Source organism: Garra rufa, chromosome 12 (genome assembly GCF_049309525.1).
Source record: "Garra rufa chromosome 12, GarRuf1.0, whole genome shotgun sequence".
Lineage (NCBI taxonomy): Eukaryota > Metazoa > Chordata > Actinopteri > Cypriniformes > Cyprinidae > Garra > Garra rufa.
The window spans coordinates 10,546,131-10,573,596 of record NC_133372.1 but is presented as its reverse complement, the minus strand read 5'-3'; the positions used below and the strand labels follow the sequence as shown (position 1 = coordinate 10,573,596).

The following is a 27,466-nucleotide window of genomic DNA, read 5'->3' as shown; positions in this document are numbered from 1 at the left end:
TTAATAGTTTTGATTATCTTAAATAAGATTTTGTAATAATAATAATAATAAGCATAATAACAATTTGAGTAGCCTATTGTTATTATTATTTCATTTTGTATTTTTGTTCGTGGGTAAAACATGAGCTTATTGCTTGAATATTAATTTAACATGCCTGTGCGGCCTTGATACTTAGTATGATTATATACAAATTACACATTATTTATTATGTATTATTAAATTTTATCTTTAGCTGAATCAAGCCACGAATTCGGTTTTTCATCTGGATTATAGGCTACTGTGGAAATATGCTGCGCAGTCTCTGAGTGTAAGCACAATGGTAGGTTACAGATAATGAACTCACACGGGAAAGACTGTACATTACCTCTTGTTGGATTTATTACGAATTAAGTAAACACAATTTTGTTTCCGATTCTTTTATTGAAGTAGACCTTTCAAGCTGCATAGAGAGACATAAATTGCGAGAGCGCACCCTGTATTTTTACAAAGGCAATTTGTAACGTTTTGTTGTTATCGTGGAAGTTCATAAAATAAAGCAGACATTTATATTTCTTTCCTCTGTAATCACAAAGTAAGGGATCGCGCTGACGCCGACCCGAGAAGTGCCGTGTTGCGCTTTATAAATGAGACTTGCAAAGAAACGTTGTTGTGACTAATTTGCAGAGCGGTACATCAGACGAACATTTATTCTGCATGATGGGACAGACCGTAAAGACAGGCTGAGTTGAAAAGTGACTTTTCCGGGCCGCTCACGCACAAATATTAAAGCATAAGCACTCTTTTCATTAAATAAAATCTGGCTTTATTTATTTATTTTCATTTTTTTAAACAGAACGAAATCATCATCACCATAACACGATCAAACCGTGTGTCATTTTTCTTTTATTTATTTCTGATACTATTTAAATTTTCTGTAAAATCAAACTTTCATCCAAATAATATTCCAAGCTCAGAGTCAGAAATAACAGTTTTGATCTGATCATCTTAAATCCTCTGGGTCTGAGGGCAGATTAGAATGGAGATTAATCCTAATGAACATGCTGCTACAATTTAAACAATTACTTTAAAGTTATTTAAACAGTGTATTTCTATATAACTCCAGCAGCATGCATCCTCCTTTAGGTCAGGACTGGCGAAGGCAGCGCGGACAAACGCTTAGCTCCCTCACATGTCTATAACAGGAACATCAGATGGTATGACATAATATGTCGTTATTGCGAGAAAAATATGTCGTTTTAACGAGAAAATTATGTCGTTTTAACGAGAAAATTATGTCGTTTTAACGAGAAAAGATCTCGTTTTAACGAGAAAAGATCTCGTTTTTACGAGAAAAGATGTCGTTTTAACGAGAAAAGATGTCGTTTTTACGAGAAAAGATCTCGTTATAACGACATAGCTGAGTGGGAAAAAAATTAAGTGTGCGGCAGCAATGCGTCACCGTAATTATGTATTTATTTTTATTTTTAACTTAAAATAATAAAATAATATATGTAGAAAAAATAATATTATCAAATGTTTCATTGTTAGTTCATGAAACCTAATGATTTAACTACTATTAATAAAATGAACCTTGTTGTAAAGTGTTGTAAAACCCATTATTTCTAATGCATGTGTTTATTCTCTAAAAAAAAAAAAAAAAGTTAAGTGTAAATGTTAAGTGTAAAAAAACAACTTGGACTTTTATTTCTCAGAATTGATACAAACTCACAATTCTCTTTTTTTTTTAGGATTGTGTTACTAACTCGCAATTCTCACTTTTCTCTCAGAATTGTGATACTAGCTCAAAATTCTCATTTTTTTTCTCAGAATTGTGTGATATAAACTCGCAATTCTCTCTTTTTTTCTCAGAATTGTGATACTAATTCACAATTCTGTCTTTTCTCTCAGAATTGATACAAACTCGCAATTCTCACTTTTTCTCAGAATTGATACAGACTAAGAATTCTCACTTTTTTCTTAGAATCGTGATACTAACTCGCAATTCTGACATTTCTCTCAGAATTGTGATACAAACTCGCAATTCTCGCTTTTTTCTTAGAATCGTATGAATACTAACTCCCAAGTCTCACTTTTTCACAGAATTGTGATACAAGCTAGCAATTCTCACTTTTTTTTCAAACTTTTTTTACAAACTTGCAATTTTAACTTTTTTTCTCAGAATTGTGATACAAACTCACAATTCTCACTTTTTTTTTTCAAAGAATTGTGATACTAATTCACAATTCTGTCTTTTCTCTCAGAATTGTGATACAAACTCGCAATTCTCACTTTTTCTCAGAATTGATAGACTAAGAATTCTCATTTTTCTTAGAATCGTATGAATACTAACTCCCAAGTCTCACTTTTTCACAGAATTGTGATACAAGCTAGCAATTCTCACTTTTTTTTTTTTCAAACTTTTTTTACAAACTCGCAATTTTAACTTTTTTTCTCAGAATTGATACAAAGAATTTTCACTTTTTTCTCAGAATTGTGTGATACTAACAATTCTCACTTTTTTTTTATTTTGACTATAGCTCGCAATAGAGAGTTAATATTATTTCACAATTCTGAGGAAAAGGTCAGAATTCTAGTTTGTATCACGCAATGTTTCTAACTGTATAATTCTCAATTGTGAGTTTATATCTCACAAATCAAGATGTAAACTCGCAATTGCAAGAAAAAAATCTCTTAGAATTCAGAGATAAAAAGTTGCAAGTATGGGTTTCCATACATTTTAAACATTAAGGCAGGTAAATAGTTGGACGTTTTGCCCTGTCTCTCAAGAAAGTGATATGAGCTTTGAACAATTCAGGGGTGACTAAACGATGACAGATTTTTCATTTTTGTTTCATTTTTTAAAACCTCATATTTCTTTGGACTACCAATTTGATTCCTGAACCATGATGGGCAGATTCTTCTGAGCAATTCCACCCTATGTCAGTTTCGATTTGCCCATACGCATGCATAAATAAGAGCAACGCACCATTTTGGCTGCCTCGTCCAGATCATCACAGGCCAGGATCTTCAGAGGGCTGGCAGCGATCAGAGCCTTGGCATCGTCCACTCTTGTTCCTGGAGATCAGACAAGCATGATGAGAGTGAGATGAAGGACAGAAAACATGAGCCACCTGCACAAATATCCCTTTCCAGACACCTTTTTCCTTTGTGTCACACTTCTGTCAATGTTTCTTCTCTTCCTGACATTCCAGGTCTTCATGGGAGATATGTGTTTTGTGTCTTTTTGAGGGATCTTTTATTGATGTAGACAGTACAATGTTCCCACAGTTTTTGACTAATGAATTTCCAGGACTTTTCCATGACCTTTCTAGTCATCCGCAGTTACTGGATAAGGATTTTTAATAATTCAGATTTCTCGAAAGTATTCTATGAAGAAGTTTGACCGATGGGTGAACTGGTTCTTCTGGTTCGTTCTTTGAAAAGAAGAAACTGAAACAATCTGGATATCGTAATGGCTTGCAAGCAAGATTTACTTTATACATGAAACATTTTTAAATCATTATAAAAAATAAAAAAAATCAATATTCACTAAAGTAATTTTTAATTGCTATTTCTCCTTTTTTCCAGGCTTTTAAAACCTTCCCCTAATATGTCCAAGTTTTCCATGACCACTGTGCACTGCTGTGTTTCCTGTTCATGTGACATTCCAATCAAACCAACTTATACTTCCTTGTTCTTATGGGTAAAACTGATAATATGATTCAAATTTTCAGATCAGCACCCTTTTGAATAAAGTATAGGAACTGAAAATATTTTTAATGGGTAAAAACCATCTCTTCACCTCTCCATTAATCAAAGTTACCCGCGCCATCAATCACAATCATAGCATTAAGTTTGGTCTCTCTCACCTTGTAACCGCACTACGATGGGGATTCTCAGTTCTAAGTCAGTGACAGCCATGATAATGCCCTGTGCAATTATGTCACACCGCATGATGCCACCAAAGATGTTCACCAAAATAGCTTGGACCTGTTACAGAGAAAACAAACTTTGAACTACTTCTGACATGCAAGGTTCAATAAAAACAAAAGCCAATGTAATTCCTTTGACCTTGACATTACCTTTTTATCAGAGGTGATAAGCTTGAAGGCCTCCGTCACCTGCTGTGCAGTGGCTCCACCTCCAACATCCAGGAAGTTAGCAGGTGTTCCACCATGTAGTTTAATGATGTCCATAGTTGCCATAGCAAGTCCAGCCCCATTGACTAAACACAGGTGGCATCACATGTATAGATTTACACATACACATATTCAAACTAGTCAAAATGGTACAAATTGCATCTACACCGTTCAAAATGTAATATATAAAGATCTTCAGCTCTAATTCTTTATATATAAATGTCAAAATATGACAAATGATGATAAGTGGGTTTGGGTTTTTAAATCCTCCACACAATGCTGTGATAATGATCATCTAATGGATGTTTGTGGGTTTTTGTACTGACCCAGACAGCCAATAGTCCCGTCTAGACCGATGTAGTTGAGATCTGCTTTGGCTGCCTGTCTGTCTCTGGCGTCCTCCTGGGTCCAGTCTCGCATGTCGAACACTTTCTTCTGTCTATAGGCAGCGTTCGAGTCAAAATTGATCTTAGCGTCCATACACATTACTGCAAAGCACAAAAGAAAACATTTATCAATGCATGAATCTATGGGCCTGTTGCACAGTATTATAATGTTGGGTAGAATAGAATAGATAGAATAGATATTGCAAAATGAAAAAATACAGGAATTTCCAACACATGACTTGAATAGCTGTATTTGCAGCCTGTTGGGGAGTGTATCAGCTGAACAATTGCTTTATTTAGCATGGATTATCCTAGGGCTCAACAATTTGTGGGAAAAGGTAAAATATTTTAGTTTTTTGCTTATTCACATTTACTCATTTTACAAGAACTAACCATAAAGTGAACAGTATGGGTGGGCGATATACCATTAGACATAATTAACCGGTAGAAATTTGTCAAAAGAGATTTGACTACATGCTCACTAAAACTTCTTGTTTGCAAGCGTTTTACACATTGCGGTTTAAAAAGAAAAAGTGATTTTAAGCCATTGACATAGGGTCAGCAGTGAAAAAGAACAAATTTCACTATATAATAATAATAATTCATTACATTTATATAGCGCTTTTCTAGACACTCAAAGCGCTTTACACTCTTAGGGGCATCTCCTCATCCAACACCAGTGTGAAGCATCCACCTGGATGATGCGACGGCAGCCATAGTGCACCAGAACGCCCACCACACTCCAGCTTACTGGTAGAGAGGAGACAGAGTGATGAAGCCAATCAGTAGATATGGGGATGATTAGGAGGTCATGATGGTCAGAGGCCAATGGGCAAATTTGGCCAGGATGCCGAGGTCATTTTTAATGACCACAGAGAGTCAGGACCTCGGTTTAATGTCTTTATTGACAGTGTAGTGTCCCCGTCACTATACTGGGGTGCTAGGACCCACACAGACCACAGGGTGAGCACCCCCTGCTGGCCTCACTTTCACCTCTTTCAGAAGCAACCTAGTTTTTCCAGGAGGTCTCTCCCATCCAGGACCTGACAAGGCTCAACCCTGCTTAGCTTCAGTGGGCGACCAGTCGTGGGCTACAGGGTGATATGGCTGCCGGCATGAAAGACAGGTTCATGACATGATAGACAGACTATAACCATGTGCAAATGAAGACAGTGCTCATAGAGCGTGGAAGTATTGAACTATTGAGGGCTGTGCAATTTATTGAAATTCGGTTTGTGATTTCTGCTTCAAACAATCATGAAAATGCAGTAATCGAAATGAAATGATTTTTGCACCCCATTCCGCCCCGTGCGATTTCGCTCCTCCATAAAAGCATAATTTCACATGCAAATCGAAATCAGCAAAATCATGTAACTTGACTTTCATAAAACTGGACATGCTTGATTTATTAATGTTTCTTTGATGTTGTGTTTTTAACAGCGCGTAAGAAAATTTGCGCTGTTCTGTGTATGCGCTCAGAGATGGAGCAGAACACGGACATGTAAAGTTATCTTTTACCTCAAGGTGCACGTCTAAACGGTCAAATACACACAAAAATATTTCCAAATGAGGTGCTTGGTGATTATTCATGTAAATCCTTGTCAGTTATGTCTTAAATGATAAATGGTTGAGAATGAAAATACGTGTGTAACAGTATATTGGATCCATGTGGCACTTAAGCGGCAACAAATAATATTCCTTCTGCCGTCTCTGTGCTTAATATTAATAAAACATTTTTAAAAATTAAGTTTTATTTTACATTCAAACAATTACATTCAATTTCTGTAGTATTGTTAGACTATTTTAGTATTCAGTATTTTTTTAAACACTTTTTTTATTTGTATCTTTTTTTCTGCTGTATTGCTATCTTTAAATTAATCACTAATATAAAGTTTTGTACTCAGTCATAATCGTGTTAAATAAGCGCGATTACAATATTGACCAAAATAATCGTGATTATGATTTTTTGACAAAAAAGGCAGCCCTAATTGAACACTTTACAGGCCTTGGATGGTTAAAGCAAAAATCTGAAAAAGAAAACACATGCGTAACAGTTTATTGGATCCGGGTAGCTCTTAAAGTGATAGCAGTCTATTGCCCCTGTCTGTCATTCATGTTACGTCAAACAAACAACAAAAGAGAAAATCTTTCTCTGCTCTTGACTAAATCACTTTTGTAATTTTATTAAGAAGAAATGTATATTTAATTTACACAGTGAAGAATATGTAGAGTTTTTTTTTTTTACATTTGCTTACTTTTACATTTTGCTTACAATGCATGTTGCATTTCTTAAAGATTTGTTCTACTGTAGTTTTTCTTTTTTGTCCTACTGCTTGTAGTTTATCATTCTTATTTGTGACCCTGGACCACAAAACCAGTCATAAGTATCATGGGTATATTTCTAGCAATCGCCAACAATACACTGTATGGGTCAAAATGATCAATTTTTCTTTTATGCCAAAATCATTCAAATATTAACTAAAGATCATGTTCCATGAAGATATTTGGTAAATATCCTACCATAAATATATTAAAACTTAATTTTTGATAAGTAATATACACTGCTAAGAACCTCATTTGGACAACTTTAACAGTGATTTTCTCAATATTTAGATTTTTTTGCATCCAAATATTGTCCTATCCTAACAAACTATACACAAATCTTATTTACTCAGCTTTCAGATTATGTTTAAATCTTAACTGTTCAATCACTAATAATATTTCAGTCTTAATTTTCAAGATAAATAAAGGGTCATGAAACCCTAGACCACTTTTTCTGAGATTTTAGCAGAAGTTATTTTAGTTAATTTTGAGCTTTTTGCACTATTTTCGTCTTCCGTCTTCCGGGACTATAGTACTTCGATGTCACATCAGTGTCTAATGATTATTCATGAGACTGCATGTTCTTAACCAATGTGAAGATGATTCACTTAATTATTCATGTGTGAAAGACGCTTCAGACTGTGATATTGCATACATTAACTGAGAAAAAAGCTCATGAATCAAAGGAGAGCGTTTGTTTTCGCTTTTTAGGAGTTTGGCACAAACACGATTCATTCATATAGTAAGTATAACCGGTTTTTACAGCTCTTTGACACAACCCATCAAAAAGCTTATATAAACGCTGCAAAATAAGCCTTAAAAGTTATTAGAGGTGCAACAGCACATTCTGCATTTATTTGTGTTGTTAACTCAATGGGAGAGAAATCAAACTGTTTGCAACCGAAGTTGCCCGTATTGTCTGTCTTCCCTCTTCCCCCTCTACTCCGCAGCTCACCAGGCCCACTTTTTTTTTTAAACTGTGGTGAGAACTTAAAAGGTTGTATGACCTTTTAAGCTTTTATTTTTGCAGTTTGCCAGCAAATATAGTCTGTATTTCAGACTCAGTGTTTAAGCAGCTCAATTCAGAACAACTGAGCCAAGTCACTCAGATATACTAAAAACAAATACCGGATCATGAGCTGCAAACAAAATCTAAAATCACAGCGCTACTGATTATATGATTAAAATGCCTTATCCAAAATTAATTTTATGTCGTGCAGCCTGAAGATTGGGTTGTTTAATGTGTGCATAATGATCTAAAGTGCAAGGTGTCTGCTTTGGGTACCAATGCCAGATGAATCCTCCACCATTGGGTTGATCTCCAACATAGATGCATCATACTTTATGAACACATCATAGAGTTTCAACATATTTTCTGCAGCTTCGTTGATCAATGCAGGAGGGAAACCCATCTTCTCTGCCACCTGAGAGAGAGAGAGAGAGAGAGAGAAAAAAGAATAAAAACATTTTTCATGCAGGGGTCAGTTTGGGAAATGTCTTGCAGAGCTATATTATACTCTGCACCTCACCTTAATAGCCTGATCCATCTTTATTCCCTGCATGATATCAATAGGCTCTTTCACAATAGCATCAGGATTCTCTGCAGCCACATCCTCAATGTTCACACCCCCTTGAGAACTGCCAATCAGCACAGGGCCCTGTAGGGGGTGGAGTAGAACCCATGTCATCATTTTAAGGGCAGGTGAAACTAGTAAAAGTGCTGACATTTCAGGTCATGACACAGTAAAAGTTGCCCTCTACTGGTCGTTCTGCTTACTGCAGCATGCAAAATGATGATGTCATTTTGGAATGCTTGTAAAAAGACTTTGCACACATATGCAGAGCTGTTTCACAGACGACCTCTCACCTGGTAGGACCTCTCCATGGTTATGGCAAAGTAATACTCTCTGCGTGGGTATCTGCGCTCGCAGATAAACACCTGGTTACAGAGCCGCCCTGCCTCTCCTGTCTGCTTAGTGAACAGCTTCTTGCCAATCATCTTAGAGGAGATATCTCTCGCTTCCTCTGGCCTGCAGACACAAAGCGAGTGAGAACACAAAGAGGAAATTGGAAAAGTAATAAAGTAATCAACAATAAAGTAGGCACAAACACTCACGAGTAAACGATTCTGACTCCGCCTTTCAATCCTCCCTCAAAAGTGCCTTTGCCTCGACCACCCGCCAACACTTGGGCTTTCACCACCAGGTCTTTAGAGCCTGAGAAAAAGAGAAAGAATAAACAAAAACTTTGAATAATGCCAACTAAACAGACAGAAATACACAAAACTGCCATGCTCAAAGGCATGCTCATTAGCAAACAAACAAACACCACTTAAATTGACCTGCCAGAGAAGAAAAATTCACTACAGAACTGCTGCATCCTCAACCAGTGAGTCACAGTGTAATTAGTTACAGTCTCTAAACCTGCACAGACCTGCTGTACAGACATACAGAACAGGCTTATGAAAGGCTGCACCTGAGTGTTATGATAAATGCAATGCCTCGTAACAAACCGGGAAGGATTAAACACTAGGATTTAAACTGCATAACCATGAAAACAGCAGACATGTGACGCCAGTTAGAATGATTTAAGAAGGCACAGCGTCATAAACTCAGTTTAGTTAAAACAATAAGGTGGAGTTTTTTACAATTTGTACTGGGAGTTGTAACTTTACAATCTCATTACAATATAGACAGAAATATCTTTTTTTAGTATAAGGATTAAAAATAATCTTGTTATTTTCCCACCCTCATTTTGTTCCAAACCCATAATACCCATCTTAACAACAAGATATATAGGCAAAATGTTCATGTTGCTCTTTTCCTGCTTAAAAAATTTAAATTCTGTCATTAATTACTTAACGCTGAATCCTGTGTCAGCAGCACCACTCGCATACATTGTGGTACTCTAAATTGTTATTTTTGTTTTCTTTATGCAAAAACATAACATTATGGTCATGGGCGACATTAGGGGGGGGCAAGGGGGGGCAGTTGCCCCCCCTGTGGTTAGTCATGGAATCCTCGACAGCCCCGCTGCAACTGCTTTAGCCAAGCTTAGGCTCGGTTGTACTTGGGAACTAGACGGTGCTATATAAGCCTCAAACGAAAGCAAAGCAACTGAAGATCTGGCAAACTATCCAATGTGTTTTTGCAGCGTTGAGCAATGTAGCCAATCACAGACATATCTGTTGTTTCCGAACAATTAGAAACACTTGTCAGAATTCACTCACTGCTGAAAGCGCCTGATCGGTTTTTATTAAGTGCCGTTTTGTGCGCTCGTGAATCATCTTATGAGTGTAGACGCAATGTAAATAAAATATTAATTGTGTAGTTTAGAGAGCTTTATTAATTATAACGGAATTTTGTGAGATCTCTATGAACTTTTAGTGATAATAAGGGGAGCGTGCTTTGCACTTTCCAGGCTATAATCCGTTTAGAATTTGAAACTTTCGTTTTTCGGCACATGCAAGCTGATATGTTTTGGGAGTGACATTTGCATATTTACGCTGGGTTTATTCTCGAAATAACGGTGAAGCAATAGACGGGATAAAAACATATTTTCCCCTTCTCCCAAAACAACTTACTGTTTCAGCTATAAAATAGTTCAGTTTTGTATGTAATGGCAAAATGTTTATATTTTGTTTCGTTTTTTATTTAGCTAATTTAGAAAAAACGCTTGGAGCATTTTTTATTCGTTAGATATATATATATATATTTACCGAACAGCGCCCAGCGGAAGACTGATCATAGCCTGTTTGATCAGTTTGCCTTCTCAAATCATCACAACTTGCTTAAAATGAAATCTATAGATATAAAACAGTTCAAGTACAAAACAATGGTAGTTTAAACGTTACAGATAGATGTGCGCTATATGCGCATAGTTTGTGCAGAAAGTGGAAGCTAAAGCTTGCAGGACATCGAGGCACCAGCGCGATCACTTGCATTTTTTTCATTGGAAGCAATTTAAAATTATCCGTCATTTTTGCTCACAAAGTACGATTAATACATCGAAAAAAACGTTACAGCATTTTTATAAAATAAAGAAAACAAAAATGATGTGCTTTCTGCCGTCTGGTTCTTGAACAGGAGTGCTTAACAAAATGAAGCGAAATGCATGCCTCACAGACATAATAAATACATTTATAGAAAGTAGGGGTGGGCATAGATTAATTTTTTTAATCTAGATTAATCTAGATTAATTTTGGAATTAATCTAGATTAATCTAGATTAAAATGGCTAATTTGAATTCTGCTGAAGGCATTCAGAATATGTGTGCTACCCAAATAATGACTAAAAGTAAGTCTTTGAGATCGGGTTTCTCAAGCCAGGTGGTGCATTAGACCAGGGGCTCATCTCCTGTTTCCAAAATGCATCTTAAACTGCTTGACAATTGCATTTACAACACAATTAACTATACAAACTTGTGTAACCAACTATTCCCACACTGCATGTACTTCTGAGTAAAAGGCTGCGCGAGGTGCTCGTTGCAGATTAATACACAGATGCGCACGGTCATGGATATTAGTGGTGCAACGGATCACAAAACTCACGGTTCGGATCACATCATGGATTTGGAGTCACAGATCGGATCATTTTTCGGATCAGCAAAAAACAAAAAAAACAAAAAAGTTTGTTTTTTACTAATTACTGAATGCTTACAAGTACTTCTAATCCACAGCAAACACTACTAGCTGAACCAATAAAGTCAGTAACAAAACAAGAACAATTACACAAATATCAAGTGTAAATGAATACAACATAAAGTTACTTATAAAATCAATAACCCTAGAATTCAGGTGCGGAAATTTAATAATTAATTGTAAAATAACCAGTGCTTCTCACTGCAGGTATTTATTGGCTGCTGTCTCTTTAAGGCCTAATGCACGTATCTAATACTGGCACGCATCTCTTTTTCAGCTGTTTCGGTTCACTGAAGACATAACCGACTGTGTTTACCAGAATACCAAAACGGGTATTAAGACATGACTTTGTATGTACGTTTCCGTTCAAAAATAAGATAGAGGAATCAATCTGTTTGAATCGCGCCTCTCTCTCTCTCTCTCTCTGTGCGCGTGCTCTCTTCAGGTGTGTGCGTCGGCGTGCGTATTCCCTTTTTAAATTGTTTGAATTGGTAAATTGGCAAGACAAAACATGTGCCAATTATAAACTTTTACTCTATGATGGTTAAACTTAACAGTTAATCCGCGAATCACATGCGTGCCGAGCCGGTTTGGTCCGTACGGATCACGGATCATCATACACTCAATTCGGCTAGGTAGACATCCACGCTAAAATATGCAGCTTGCGTAGTTTAGACCCAGCTCCCAACCCAACTTTGAGAATAGATTAACGGCTATATATTTTTTATCGCCCGATAAGAGTCTCACGTTAACACAGCACGTTAACGCCGATAACGGCCCACCTCTAATAGAAAGCTTTAAATTATTACTTAACGAAATAAAACAAATCAAAAGCACAAACTCTTTCATGTAATCCGTAAAGATGAATTTCTCTCTAAAGGCGCGTCCAAAAAGGAGATTGCGAGTCAGGATCTTTGCGACACTGACTCAGAATACACAAATTAATTAATAAATAATTCATTTATGTCCTTACTCTTTCCTCGACACATTCATTGTTATTTATTTTTGTCGGTGCTTGGGGCGAGTTTTAGCCTATTGTGTGCGCTTGAACGCGGATTCAGCTGCGCTAAAGCAAACTAAACGGTGTCTGAGTCGGTCTCAAAAGTGAAAGCGAAAGTGAAGTTTCGTGTTGTTTCCACCAGCGCGGCATTTTTTTCTTCACCATAATTGATGGATGTCTAAATTATGAAAATAAGGAGAAGCCTAAAACAGGCCCGATGCCGGCCCGGGTCTGAACTATGACGTGAAAATTGGCCCGAAGCCGTAGCCCTGGGGTGTAAAAAAAAGTCAGGGCCCATCGGCCCGGGCTGAAGTGCAGCGCTTTAATTGACTGCTTTGATGTGCTGCAATACCGTAGGGCACTGTTTTAATGCTTACATCTGATTTTTTTTTCTTGCCCCCCCCCTGACTCAAGAGTCAAATGTCGCCCATGATTATGGTTGATTCACTGATGTCAAATGGACTATTTTAACAATGTCCTTACTACTTTTTGGGCCTTGAATGTGGTAGTGAGCGTTGTCTATGCAAGGTCAGAAAGCTCTCAAGATTTCTTCAAAAATAGGTTAATTTGTGTTCCCAAGATGAATGAAGGTCTTACATGTTTGAAATGACATGATGGTGAGTAATTAATGACAGACTTTTCATTTTTGGCTGAACTGTTTTAATTACTTGAATTTGACGGTTCCTCCCTACACTACTATTAAAGTCTGGGGCAGTTTTTTTTAAATAAATTAACAATGTTTATTCAGTATGAAAGCATTAATTTTATTGAATGTGACAGTAAAGACATTTATAATATTAAACACTTTCTATTTGAGTTAAATGCTGTTCTTTTTCTGAGCTGAGCTTCATTCATCAGCAAATCCTAAAAATATGCATCACGGTTGCCTCAAAAATATTAAGCAATATGGTTTTCAACATAGGTAATAATAAAACATTATTTTTGAACATCCAATCATCATATTAGAATGATTACTGAAGCATCATGAAACACCGAAGGCTGTAATAGCTGAGTAAAATCAGTTTTTCCATCAAAGAAAAAAAAAATTTAAACAGAAAAGCTATTAATTTGCACAAATATTTCACAATATTACTGTTTTTATCTCTTTTTCTGGAATTGTTCAGTCCTTTTTCATGCTTGCTTTCAATGTATGTTAAAAAGTGGCATTAACATTCTGATAAACGCCTTTTTGTGTTCCAAAAAAAAGAACATCATTTATAGGGGATCTGACAAAAAGAGTATTAATAAATACTAAAATGAATTTCAACTTTGAGCGAACAAAACCTTGTATAGTTATACCATGTTGGAGCACTGAAAAAGGGAAGTGCCCCACAGAATGCCATTGTGAAATTATGTATATTTCCAACTTTGTCCATGTTGCAATTTCGCAAATAAAGCACTCCCACTTTTTGCAACCCTGAATGTTATAGTTTGGTGCCTTTACCAGAAATTTAATGCACAGCAAATGATTATTAAAGTTAAAGGGGTAGTTCACCAAAAAATGAAAATCACCCCATGATTTATTTACCCTCAAGCTATCCTAGTTGTACATGACTTTTTTCTTTCAGACGAATACAATCGAAATTATATTAAAAAACATCCTGGCTTTTTAAAGCTTTATAATGGCAGTGAATGGGTGTTGAGATTTTGAAGCAAAATAAAGTGCATCCATCTAGGGCTGGGCGGTATACCTTTTCATACCGAATACCGGTGTTTTTTTTTAAAATGATATTCATTTTTCATATACCCCAATACCGGTGAGTGTGTGCGTACAAAGCGCTGGGAACACGTATGTTGACGCAAACAGAAACCGCAGCTTGCACGTGCTTGTCTGAAGCAACACATCTGAGGTGTGGACGTATTTCAGTATATCTGAGAAAGACCCAGGGTTAGCGATTTGCAAAACTTGTAATGCCGAAATTTCAAGAGGGGGTGTGTCTGCAGAGATGAGAGCAGAGATCTGCGCATTGTGCGCAGACAGATGTAGCTTTCAGTGAGAGAAAAACAATGGCTTTACGTTGGTGTTACGTCGCAATATTTCAAAGATATGTCTTTTCTATATACTGTATTTTTATTAATATTTATGCTTTAAAGCCAATGGATATCACACAAGCAACGTGGAAACTGATCAATATGTTAAAGTGAAAGTAAAAACTGACTTTCAGCATCTGATGTGCATTCTTTCAGACAATGAGAGACGATTATACTTCATATGCTGATATTAATTTAGTCCCTTAATATTTTTCTTGTGCCCCGAACATGGTGGGAAAAATAAATAAAAAAGAAACGTATTTTGTGTAAGGTTTGTTTTTGAAAGTCTTAAATAAAGCTCTTAATTTTCATTGATGACTGCAGTGTTATTAGGGGGTTATGAAAGTCATAATTATGATTTCAGGTGGTCTAAAATGTGGGGACTGAAAGACAAGAATTGCGATGAAACTTCAAAAGGCTATCCATTGAATAAATATGAGCGCTGCACGTTTGTTGCGCTACTTTGTATACTACCATTCTGACAGCGCCTCCTGCTGGAAGAGAAACACGTAGACTTGTAAATGTGAACTTGTGAAGAATGCACAATAAAGTGTTGTGTATTTTGACTGCAAATCATGAATTCTGATTTCTTCACCTCATTACAATTATGAGTGCCACTGTCACTTCTTTGTGAACAGCAGCATTTTTTGAGACCAATCAAACCTGGGTTAATACTAGTCCGGTCAATGTAAGCCAATATACTGCAGTAATTATTCTCTAATTTATTAGGAAATGTGGTTAACACCTAGTCATGCATGAAAAAAAAAAATACCGTCATATACCGTGATACCGTATATTTTTGAAAAATACCGTGATATAAATTTTTGGTCATACCGCCCAGCTCTACATCCATCCATTATAAAAAGTACTCCACATGGCTCCAGGGGGTTAATAAAGGGCTTCTGAAGTGAATCATTCTGTTTGTGTAAGAAAAATATTAATATTCAAAACTTTATAAATCATACTCTCTAGCTTCTGCTAACTAGTGTACGCACAAATGTTTAAGCGCAGTGGACAGAGCAAAACAAAACGTTAGTCATGAGGATTTGTAAAGAAAAATGTCAGAGGATTTGAATATAAGCCAAAAGGAGACTGGTTTTCCCTTACTGTAAACAAAATTTGGTCCTCGCAAGACTAGCATTTTCTTACTGGAGCTTACACCTACATTATCCACTGGAACACTACAGTTAGTAAAAGCTAGAGATTACGGTTTAAAACTTTTTAAATATGGATTTTTTTCTTACAAAACTCACTGATTCACTTCAGAAAGTGTGTACTTTTTATGATGAATATATGCACTTTATTGGACTTTAAAATCTTAGCAGCCATTCACTGTCATTGTAAAGCTTGGAAGAGCCACTGTTTTTATTATATGTTAATGTTATTATCTGTTTAAATAACTCCAACTGTATTCATCTGAATAAGAAAGTCATATACACCTAGGATGGCTTGAGGGTGAGTAAATCATGGAGTAATTTTCATATTTGTGTGATCTATCCCTTTGAGGAGTAAAGTCCAATCTTATGCTGATCTGAGACACACCAAGATTTTAAAGTAATGAGTCACATAAACCCATTCTCTATTGTTTATTTATGTTTCTCAGTCTAAAGCTAAAGCATGGTTGTAACACCCTACCCTCCTTTATTCCAGCTAACAGCACTGCCTGTCCATCACAGCTCTGTGCAGGTGCTGCCTATATGCTGACAGTCAGATTAAAGGTTAGGCCAGCCACATTCTCCAGAGGTGGTGCAAATCTATGTTTAGACTGCAGCCTGTGTGAGAACAGCACAACAGCTGAAACACAAACACAGTAAATTCAAGACCCTAAAATAGGGTAATCTAGCTGTCCTGTTTAAAAAAAAACTGTAATCTGACCTGTGTAAAACTGGTAATGGTATTCCCTAAATGTATATACGCTGTGTTGAAATACTACTCAACATCATTCCAATGCGTACAATATATAAACTGTGGAAAACACAAATGAGTCATTGTGCATATGTTATGGAAAAGTTATGCAGCCAGCATCCCTTTGAGGATAAATATTGACGACTTTCCTTAATTAGTGCGCGGCATATGTTCACATGTTCTTACCGATCTGTTTGGCAACAGCATAAGCCTCGTCAGGCGTGCTGGCCACCAAACCCTCGGGCACTGAAATGCCCGCGTCCTTCAGCAGCCCGATACTCATGTATTCATGCAGGGAGAGGTTTCTCTGCTGCTGCACTGACAGCATTGGAGACGGCTGGTTGCCATGGTTACCAAATAGACCCGATGTCCCACCAAGCACCTGGTAATTGAAAGTAAGAGAGAACATACAAATTAAATCCAACACAAGTTCTGTTGACCCTGGCAAACGAGACTGAACAAGGGATATTGCTGCTATAAAGCCATGGTCATCAGTGATGTGTGGGTCAATGTATAAACAACCCGAACCCGACCGTCATTTTCAACTAACCCGCCCGCAACTCGGACCACAAAAAAAAAAAAAAGTAAATATTGTACCCGACCCGCTTCCTGACCCGCATGTTTAATATTTGCGACTGAAACCAGCGATTATATGCGGCTGCGGTGGAGGTGCGTTCACTGTCAAACATCATTCGGCATTAGGTAGGCTAGTTTTGTCAAAAGACACGTTCTTGATTACAAGAAAAATACAGATGGTTCTTGTTGTGATTTATTTTGTCTTTCCTTTATACAGATTTAAATAGTTTCGTATTTGAAGTGCTCTAAATTATGTCTGTGATTCTCCGATGTTAAATATGATCAAGAATTATTTTATTTCGATCTACAGTGTAATAAGAGTTAAGAAAAAGATTAGCCTATAGCCCTAAATATATATAGACTACAAGCCAATTCATTTTTTCCTAACTTTTAACGTCTTCTAAAAATGATCAAGAATATTAAATCAACTTAATAGGCTAGGTTAACAAATTTTCTTATACAAACATAATGAATGCACTTCAAAATGAAGTTTTCATATATAAATTCAGGAATCACGAATACGACAAAATAATATTATTTTATATTTGTATAGCTATAATAGTTGTATCAAATGAATAAGGAAATTATAGTGCTTTGAATTTATAAAGTAATGTTTAATTTCGTTCGTTTCACTCTCTGGAAATGAAAAGAAAAAATACTGTTTTTACTCGGAATTCGTTTTTAATCCCTGGTTTTAAACAAGCATATACAAGAGATAATTGATATATTATTGCTTGAATAAACTTTTAAAAATAGAGCTAGAAATTTTATAATTAAGGAAATTAAACAGACCTAGGCATTTGAAAAGACATAGTGAAATGTGTCTAATAATTCCAAAAAGAAAGAGAAGCGTTGGACATAATCAAAATATTCGAGACATTTATTAGGAATACCATTTTCTTAACAATTAAGATGCTGCGAGTGTTTATCCAGTCTAATCAAAGTGTGCGTCTCTCCCCCGACTTTCCCAACAAAAATCCCACCCCTCTCAGAAAATACATAAAACTGACATTACTGAGCTATATGCGTTTAAAAGTAACCTATTAAAATGGTACGATGGCATTGCTCAGTTCAACGTGTTGGGAAATCGGGCATTTTGTCCCACGTCAGCATTTATTCAACAGTTAATAACGCTCAACATTCAAAAGGTAAATATTATTCAGCCAATAAAGTGTAGGTCTATGTATTTCATAGAAAATTGTGTCTACTCTAGTACTATATAAATTACAAAGGTTTAATTGGCATCTTTATTTCAAACGACCCGACCGACCGCGACCCGAATATCATTAAAAATATTTTTGGATGACTCGTAACCACGGGCACCCACTCATTTCGGATCAACCCGCGCATCACTGATGGTTATATTTACACTGCAAACACAAACTTTTGTGGATTGCTAAATGAAATCCACAAATGGAAACAAGAACAAGCAAAGTCTCAGCTTTACAAGGTAAAGGATATTCCCTTTCACAGTTGCTCAACAGTTAACTGAATTTAGTAGACACCGAGCAAAGTCAAGAGTGTTTTCAGTAAAACACTCCCAGTCAAAAGTTTTTGAACAGTAAGATTTTTATTTTTATTTTTTATAAGAAGTCTCTTCTGCTTACCAAGCCTGCATTTATTTGATCCAAATACTGCAAAAGCAGTAATACTGAGAAATATTTTTACTATTTAAAATAACTGCTTTCTGGTTTAACATATTTTAAAATGTTATTTTTTTATCCTGTGATCAAAGCTGAATTTCAGCATCATTACTTCAGTGTCACATGATCCTTTAGAAATAATTCTAATATGCTGATTAAAACGCTAGAGTACATTTTTAGGATTGTTTGACGAATAGAAAGATCCAAAGATCAGCATTTATCTTAAATAAAAAGCTTTTGTACTTATACACTATGCCATTAAACGCTTAGAGTCAGTATAATTTTTGGGGGTGGAAAGAAATGACAGAAATTACAACTTTTAATACTTTTCTTTTGCAAGAATGCATGCATAGCTATTTCTATTCATCAGAGAAACCTGAAATCAAAATGATTTCTGAAGGATCAAGTGACTGAAGTAATGATGCTAAAAACTTCAGGAATAAATTACATTTAAAATATATTCAAATAGAAAAATGTTACTATTTTTTGCTGTACTTTGGATCAAATAAATGCAGGCTTGGTGAACAGAAAAGACTTTAAAAATCTTTTATAGACTACTAGTCAAAAACTTGTATGTGGGATATCAGAAAATGTTGTATCATAACTACTGAAACTGTCTACACAAAAAAATAGAGATGATTAACTGACTAATTATAATCTGCTGTAATCCAAAGTGATATACAGTACACTCAATATAGGAATAGTCCTTTATGGAGCAACCTTACTCAAGGGTACTACCTTCTATGTCCAAACATAAGACATTTATGAATATGAAATGTATGATTCAGTATGGTTAACAGTATAATTTTGTTCATTGCAACAGGCATATCTGCAGTTCTGAGTGTTTAAAGAGTGAACTTTATTAACCAGCTGGCACCACAGTTGAACAGAAACACTGAAGTGAAACAAAACAGACTGCCCCTCTGTTAATGTAGGTCAAAGTTAACTCGGAAACCCAGATGACATGTACAGTGTGTATGATATCATATAAACAAAAAAAAAACATATAAAGAAATAAACACATTAAACTCCCAGATATATTTTAACACGAATCTGCCTAACTGCAAAAGAGCATCCGCTCAGTAGATAACCCAAGTATCACTACTAGTGCTGACAGGCAGTTAGCCTGAAGGCTAATGTCAAAGGAGAATCGCCCACTTGGTGTCACTAAAACTGATCAAAAAAGCAAGCCACTTTACAAATGAAAGTCTGATAAAGTTATCTGATGTGTGTACGCAAAACTGACCTTAGCTGCCGAGCTTAAAGTCGTCCTGGAGCCGGAATTCCTCAGTCCAGCGGACAACCGGCCACAGATCAGGGACGTCGCCATGTTGCTCTGTGCACAAGCAGCGCAGCACAAAAACAAATGACTGGACGCGCCTGCGTCAGGACGTACGTCAACTGCGCAACTGCGCATCGAGAATCGCAGCTGGCTATTTCCTTACCCATGAAGCAAAGATTACTGTTCAAATCAGTTCACGTGTTTACTGCAATAAATATTTGCTTTATGTTGGGAACAAAGATGATTTACTACCATTTGTACATCTAATTGTGCACAAGCTTCAACCAGATCGTGAAAGGTATGCTTTTTGTTAGAAGATTCATCTACCAAGTCAGATATAGGTAAGTTTAGACTATGATGGGGTTTCCACTAAAGCAGTGTTGCTTAATTATGCTCATGCGGATCCCCAGCATTGCATATGTACTTCCCTGTCACCAGTGAAGGGGGTTTTGATTCATTCCAATGACTCGGATCTTTTAAATCGGCTCATCAAAAAGATTTATTTCATGACTCTTTACATTGCTTACGCCAGTAGATGGCAGCATGTGAGTGTCTTTTTATGCGATGTGACACGTTATTGTATCATGTACTTATCATTTAAAAATATATTCATTCAAATAACTGTTTTACCCACAAATGACAATTAAGAAGATGTAATGTTTGATTCTTGACAGGCTTTAACAAAAAGACTATACTAGTGGAAATAAGAGTTTCTACAGTGTACATCATTTTAATTGTGCATGGTCATCAGTCATTGTTACACAATAATAATTCTTCCACTTTTTATCAAGATATCTCAATGTCTAAATTTAAGACCATACAAAGGCACCATTTTACTCTGTACAATGCTAGAAAATAGTGATTTTGTTTATTATTAATTTTATTAAAATGTTACAGCTTGGTTTAGAACTATTGTACTCCAAGTAAATAATGTAAGTCAATACATACAGTAAAATGTTTACATACACCTTACAGAATGTTAATTAATTAGTTAATCATACAAAATGCATATTATTTTTTAATTTAGTGATGCCCTAAATAAGATATTTCACATAAAAACGTTCACATATAGTCCACAAGAGAAAATAATAGTTGAATTTATAAAACATTTCCCTGTTTAAAATTTATGTACTCTTGGTTCTTAATACTGTTTTGTTACCTGAATGATATTCTTTTGTTTAGTGATAATTGTTTATGAGATCCTCGTTTATCCTAAACAGTTAAACTGCCCACTGTTCTTCCGAAAAATCCTTTAGGTCCCACAGATACTTTGGTTTTTCAGCATTTTTGTGTATTTGAACCCTTTCCAAACAATAACTGTATGGTTTTGAGATACATCTTTTCACACTGAGGACAACTGAGGGACTCATATGCAACTATTACAGAAGTTCAAATGCTTACATAATAGAATTAAAAGATCAGGGTACATTTTTTTATTAAAGATATTTTGTCTTCTTGGGAAGTAATATCTTCTGTAGCTTCTGAAGGGCAGCACTAAATAAAAAAAAAAATGATATTAATATTAAAATACTGCTCAAAAGTTTACACCCTTGGCTCTTAATGCATGGTTTTTCCTTCTGGAGCATCAGTGAGCATTTAAAACTTCAGTAATAGTCGCATATGAATCCCTCAGTTGTCCTCAGTGTGAAAAGATGGATCTCAAAATCATACATTCATTGTTGGAAAGAGTTCAAATACACAAAATGCTGAAAAACCAAAGTATCTGTGGGACCTGAAGGATGTTTCTAAAGAACTGCAGGCAGTTTAACTGTTCAGGACAAACAAGGGACTCATGAACAAATATCACTAAACAAACAAACAAACAAACAAAAAACACAGCTGTGAACCATTCAGGTAACAACACTGTATTAAGAATCAAGTGAATGTAAACTTTTGAAGAGGGTTATTTTTATTAATTCAACTATTATAAACATCTTTTATGTGAAAAGTCTTAATTAGGTCAATACTAAATAAAAAATAACATGCATTTTGTATGATCTCTCTTATTTTGGTATAATAATTAACATTTTACAGATTCTGCAAGGTGTATGTAAACTTTTGACTTTAACTGTATATAACTGTTTGTCTGTTTAAACACAGTTTAAATACAATGTCTGAGGCCGTTCAAAATGGACAACCCGTCCTTAAACGTCCTGGAGTGGGACTTGGGGTTCTTGTGACAGACTCGTCCAATCCAGGATGTGTCCTGTTAGGAAAAAGAAAAACCGAAGTTGGGAAAGGCACCTACCAGTTACCAGGAGGTCACATTGAATTCGGGTGAGTTTACTGTCACAAAAGTGCATTAATGTGACCTTTTACTAATGTTAACCCTCATAGTATCAAATTAGAAAGACATTTTTTAGTGAGCTAGTGCATTTATACACATGGGTTGCGTGTAAATTAATTTCAATTATCAGAGAAACTTGGGAGGAATGTGCCCAGAGAGAGGTGATGGAGGAAGCTGGCATCCGACTGAAGAACATACGCTTTGCATCCGTCATCAACTCCATTAGACTGGAGGAAAACTACCATTATATCACAATCTTCATGCAGGGAGAACTGGACAGGTCTTTCCCCGCTGAACCAGTTAATTTGGAGCCAGAGAAGAATGAAGGTAAACCATTTCTTTGAATGTTTTATTGCCTGTGTAGTCTCAGGCACAGATGGCCCACCCACAGATCATTCATGATAGTGATAAAAATCTGTCATGTGAGACTATTGCCTGTCTCACGCCAACTTGGCAGCCACCATTACAACAGATTTTAGTAGTTTTGAGCAAATATTCAAATGTTTTTTGAACACAGTATGAGATAATAATGACATGGCTTTTTATAAAGCACTAAAGGTTTAAATCCCATGTTTTTTGTAGTTAAAATCAACAGATATGTACTATTAACTTAATTAAAATGACATAGAATTAAAAGTAGAGATACACACTGTCAAAGTGTTGACCTTCTTAATTATATTCATCAATTACAATCATACATTTTGACATAATCAGTCGGAGTGATATTCATATACAGTGGTGTGAAAAAGTGTTGGGCCCCTTCCTGACTTTTTATTTTTTTGCATGTTTTGTCACACTTAAATGTTTCAGATCATCAAACAAATGTAAATATTAATCAAAGATAACACGTAAACACAACATGCAGTTTTTAAATGAAGGTTTTTTTATGAAGGGAAAACAAAATCTAAACCCACATGGCCCTGTGTGAAAAAGTGTTTGTGTTCATGACAGTCAGTGTTCACGACTCCACCATAAGAAAGAGACTCGGCAAAAATGGCCTGCATGGCAGAGTTCCAAGATGAAAACCGCTGCTGAGCAAAAAGAACATAAAGGCTCATCTCAGTTTTGCCAGAACACGTCTTGATGATCCCCAAGACTTTTGGGACTGACAAGACAGAAGTTGAACTTTTTGGAAGGTGTGTGTCCCATTACATCTGGCGTAAAAGTAACACAGCATTTCAGAAAAAGAACATCATACCAACAGTAAAATATGGTTGTGGTAGTGTGATTGTCATGATCTGGGCTGTGGGGCTTCCCTCAGCCACCTGAGGTCGCTGTTTTCCCTTCCCTGCACTACACTTTCCTAAGTATTCACTCATGTCTTGTCATTAGCACTGATTACACTCACTCCTGCTCACATTTATCTTGTCTATAAGAACTCTCATTTCCCACTACTCTTTCTGGCTGCATTGTCTTTTGTCTTTGCATGTACTTTTGTGTTCCTGACCTTGACCTTAGATCTTGTTTCATGTTTTGTTCAGTTTATGTTTCAGTTTATGTTTAGTTTGCCGTGTTGGCCTTTTTGTTAATGTTTATTTGTGTTATTATTAAAAATCACTACTTACCTGCATTTGGACCCAGATCTCCTCCTCTATCTCACCGTGACAGAATGCAGCCAGCATCGATGGGTCCAGCGGGGAGTAATATTTTTTTTTCTCTTTCTGAGGAGGCGGCGTCTTTTGAGGCGGCGTCAGCCGCTCGGTTCGAGGAGGTCATTTACCTCCAACTGGCCAGGATGGAGGCCTGTAGGGCCGAGTCGGCGCGACGGCGTTCTCGCTTTGCAGTGGGGGTGGAGTGGCTCTTCCGTGGGAAGGCGGAAGTGTCCACGCTCGCTGTTCCTGACGCGGCGGTGACCGCTCTCTCTGTTCCGGACGTGGCGCTGACCGCTCTCTCTGTTCCGGACGCGACGGTGACCGCTCTCTCTGTTCCGGACGCGGCGGTGACCGCTCTCTCTGTTCCGGACGCGGCGGTGACCGCTCTCTCTGTTCCGGACGTGGCGCTGACCGCTCTCTCTGTTCCTGACGCGGCGGTGACCGCTCTCTCTGTTCCGGACGTGGCGCTGACCGCTCTCTCTGTTCCGGACGCGACGGTGACCGCTCTCTCTGTTTCGGACGCGGCGGTGACCGCTCTCTCTGTTCCGGACGCGGCGGTGACCGCTCTCTCTGTTCCGGACGCGGCGGTGACCGCTCTCTCTGTTCCGGACGCGCCGGTGACCGCGCTCTCTGTTCCGGACGCGCCGGTGACCGCGCTCTCTGTTCCGGACGCGACGGTGACCGCTCTCTCTGTTCCGGACGCGGCGGTGACCGCTCTCTCTGTTTCGGACGCGCCGGTGACCGCTCTCTCTGTTCCGGACGCGGCGGTGACCGCTCTCTCTGTTTCGGACGCGCCGGTGACCGCGCTCTCTGTTCCGGACGCGACGGTGACCGCTCTCTCTGTTCCGGACGCGGCGGTGACCGCTCTCTCTGTTTCGGACGCGCCGGTGACCGCTCTCTCTGTTTCGGACGCGGCGGTGACCGCTCTCTCTGTTCCGGACGCGGCGGTGACCGCTCTCTCTGTTTCGGACGCGCCGGTGACCGCTCTCTCTGTTCCGGACGCGCCGGTGACCGCGCTCTCTGTTCCGGACGCGCCGGTGACCGCGCTCTCTGTTCCTGTTCCCCTGGCTGCAGGGCCAGCTCGCATTCCTCTGGCTGCGGGGCCCGCGGACGTTCCACTGGCGGCGAGGTCAGCTCACGTTCCTCTGGCGGCAGTGTCCACCCACGTTCCTCCGCTGCACGGGCCTGGCCCGCCATCCCTCCCACTGAGACACCTTCCACCGTTCCTCCTCCCTCCAGATTTTTTGTTTTTGTTTTGGGAACGTCTGGAAGCCGTTCCCTTGAGAGGGGGTACTGTCATGATCTGGGCTGTGGGGCTTCCCTCAGCCACCTGAGGTCGCTGTTTTCCCTTCCCTGCACTACACTTTCCTAAGTATTCACTCATGTCTTGTCATTAGCACTGATTACACTCACTCCTGCTCACAATTATCTTGTCTATAAGAACTCTCATTTCCCACTACTCTTTCTGGCTGCATTGTCTTTTGTCTTTGCATGTACTTTTGTGTTCCTGACCTTGACCTTAGATCTTGTTTCATGTTTTGTTCAGTTTATGTTTCAGTTTATGTTTAGTTTGCCGTGTTGGCCTTTTTGTTAATGTTTATTTGTGTTATTATTAAAAATCACTACTTACCTGCATTTGGACCCAGATCTCCTCCCTACTCGCACGTGACAGTGATGGTCTGGGGCTGTTTTGCTGCTTCTAGAACTGGAAGACTTTCTGTGATAAATGGAACCATGAATTCTGCTGTCTACCAAAAAATCCTAAAGGACAATGTCCAGCCATCTCTTCGTGACCTCAAGCTGAAGCGAACTTGGGTTTTGCAGCAGGACAATGATTCAAAACACACCAGCAAATCCACCTCTGAATGGCTGAAGAAAAACAAAATGAAGACTTTGGAGTGGCCTAGTTAAAGTCCTGACCTGAATCCTATTGAGATGCTGTGGCATGACCTTAAAAAGGCAGTTCATGCTCGAAAACCCTTCAATGTGGCTGAATTACAACAATTCTGCCAAGATGAGTGGGCCAAAATTCCTGCACAGCGCTGTAACAGACTCATTGCAAGTTTTCACAAACGCTTGATTGCAGTTGTTGCTGCTAAGGGTGGCCCAACCAGTTATTAAGTTTAGGGGGCAAATACTTTTTCACACAGGGCCATGTGGGTTTGGATTTTGTTTTCCCTTCATAATAAAAAAAATCATTCAAAAACTGCATGATGTGTTAATCTTTGATTAAAATTTACATTTGTTTGATGATCTGAAACATTAAAGTGTGACAAACATGCAAAAAAAATAAAAATCAGGAAGGGGGCCAACACTTTTTCACACCACTGTATTAACTTTAAATCAAACAATGACTGATCATGTTATATGTTGGTTAGGCAAACTTTAAATATCTAAATGGGTGCTTTTGGCCATGAAATATGTTGATAGTCAAAACAAAAGTATGGCAGCGAAAGTAACTGTAGATTTACTTATTATTTCCAGTCATGCACTTTATAAAACCAAATCACATGCTTTGGATGTTTGGATGTTGTATAATTTCTGTGAGTAAGTAGTGACCAAGTATTAATTTGTTTATTCAGTATTAAACATCAGTTTGTTATATAAGTGTAGCTAATACTGTAAAGTGATTCATTTTTAATTATTTATATTACTGTATCTGCCCAAATGCCAAGCAGCTGCATTGCTGCAGTATTTTACTGTAAGATTCAGATTCATTAGTTCTTTCTTTCTTAGGTTGGACATGGAGGCGGTGGGAGGATTTTCCCCCTGAAGAGCAGCTATTCTTGCCTTTAGCCAATCTGAGGCAGCACGACTTCCAGCCATTCAGAAAGAGTTAAAGGGATTTTCTGTTATTAAGAAATCAACCTTATCACTCCCTGACGTATCCTTATTCAGGATCAGGTGAACTGAACTCACCTTAGGCCTTGCATTGAACTGTCGAAAGGACACACGCCCTGACATTTAGTTGTGAGATTGACATGCTGTTCTTTTAGATTGAATGTAATGGATAATTAATTACTAAATGTTATTCTAGGATCTCAGTAACATGATTTTGTTGAACACACACATGTATTACATTATGTCTAAGGCAATTAAGCTATTAAGTCTTATCAGTCATGTATTTATTTTGTACATGCCAGTAAAGTCTGCATACAGCATGTTATAGGTAATGTTATGTTAAAATATTTTGGTAACAGTCTACAATAGTCAAATTTGTTAACATTACTTTTACAGCATTTCATTTTGCTTAATGCTAATTTCTACATATACATTTGAACATTTCAAGTTATAAATCAACATAATCATATTAATAATAAATTGAAACTTATGGTAAAGTGCTAACAAGATTTCATCATTACTTCCTCAGGCATAAATTACTCTAACCGCTCCCACCAGACAACACCTTTTGCTTTTGTAACACTACTGCAAGGATTTCGTAACATATTATTTTCCACATAAACCTTACCTGCACTCTAATAAACACAACCTGTTTTTTTCCAACCTGGTAGGTTGGACAGTTTCTATTTTTTAGAAACCATGCCGCCTATCTATGAACTGATTATATTGTATTATATTATATTATATTATATTATATTATATTATATTATATTATATTATATTATATTATATTATATTATATTATATTATATTATATTATATTATATTTTAGTTTTTGAACAGT

At 37.3% G+C, this 27,466-nt stretch overlaps 2 protein-coding genes across 3 annotated transcripts in view; one reads left to right on the top strand and one right to left on the bottom strand.

Moving 5' to 3' along the window:
- Positions 1-19,982, bottom strand: part of sucla2 (succinate-CoA ligase ADP-forming subunit beta) — a 22,929-nt gene extending 2,947 nt beyond the window's left edge. Inside the window, exons 1-10 of the mRNA XM_073851574.1 lie at positions 19,867-19,982; positions 16,588-16,783; positions 8,943-9,042; positions 8,694-8,856; positions 8,356-8,484; positions 8,112-8,250; positions 4,445-4,606; positions 4,062-4,204; positions 3,849-3,969; positions 2,966-3,054 (exon numbers count right to left, since the gene is read on the bottom strand). Coding sequence (XP_073707675.1) covers positions 2,966-3,054; positions 3,849-3,969; positions 4,062-4,204; positions 4,445-4,606; positions 8,112-8,250; positions 8,356-8,484; positions 8,694-8,856; positions 8,943-9,042; positions 16,588-16,783; positions 19,867-19,950 — 1,326 coding nt within the window. The 5' untranslated portion in view covers positions 19,951-19,982. The remainder of the gene's footprint in view (positions 1-2,965; positions 3,055-3,848; positions 3,970-4,061; positions 4,205-4,444; positions 4,607-8,111; positions 8,251-8,355; positions 8,485-8,693; positions 8,857-8,942; positions 9,043-16,587; positions 16,784-19,866) is intronic.
- A 96-nt stretch (positions 19,983-20,078) lies between these two features.
- On the top strand, positions 20,079-27,119 carry nudt15 (nudix (nucleoside diphosphate linked moiety X)-type motif 15). Of its 2 annotated transcripts, none has more exons than XM_073852485.1 (4): positions 20,079-20,200; positions 22,003-22,179; positions 22,320-22,516; positions 26,518-27,119. In XM_073852485.1, exons 2-4 carry the CDS (start codon positions 22,013-22,015, stop codon positions 26,619-26,621), a joined length of 468 nt encoding a protein of 155 aa, XP_073708586.1. In that variant the 5' UTR covers positions 20,079-20,200; positions 22,003-22,012; the 3' UTR covers positions 26,622-27,119. The 2 variants fall into 2 exon arrangements, with proteins under 2 accessions (XP_073708586.1, XP_073708585.1); XM_073852484.1 differs by having other exon boundaries at positions 20,079-20,243.
- Positions 27,120-27,466: the final 347 nt, after the last annotated feature.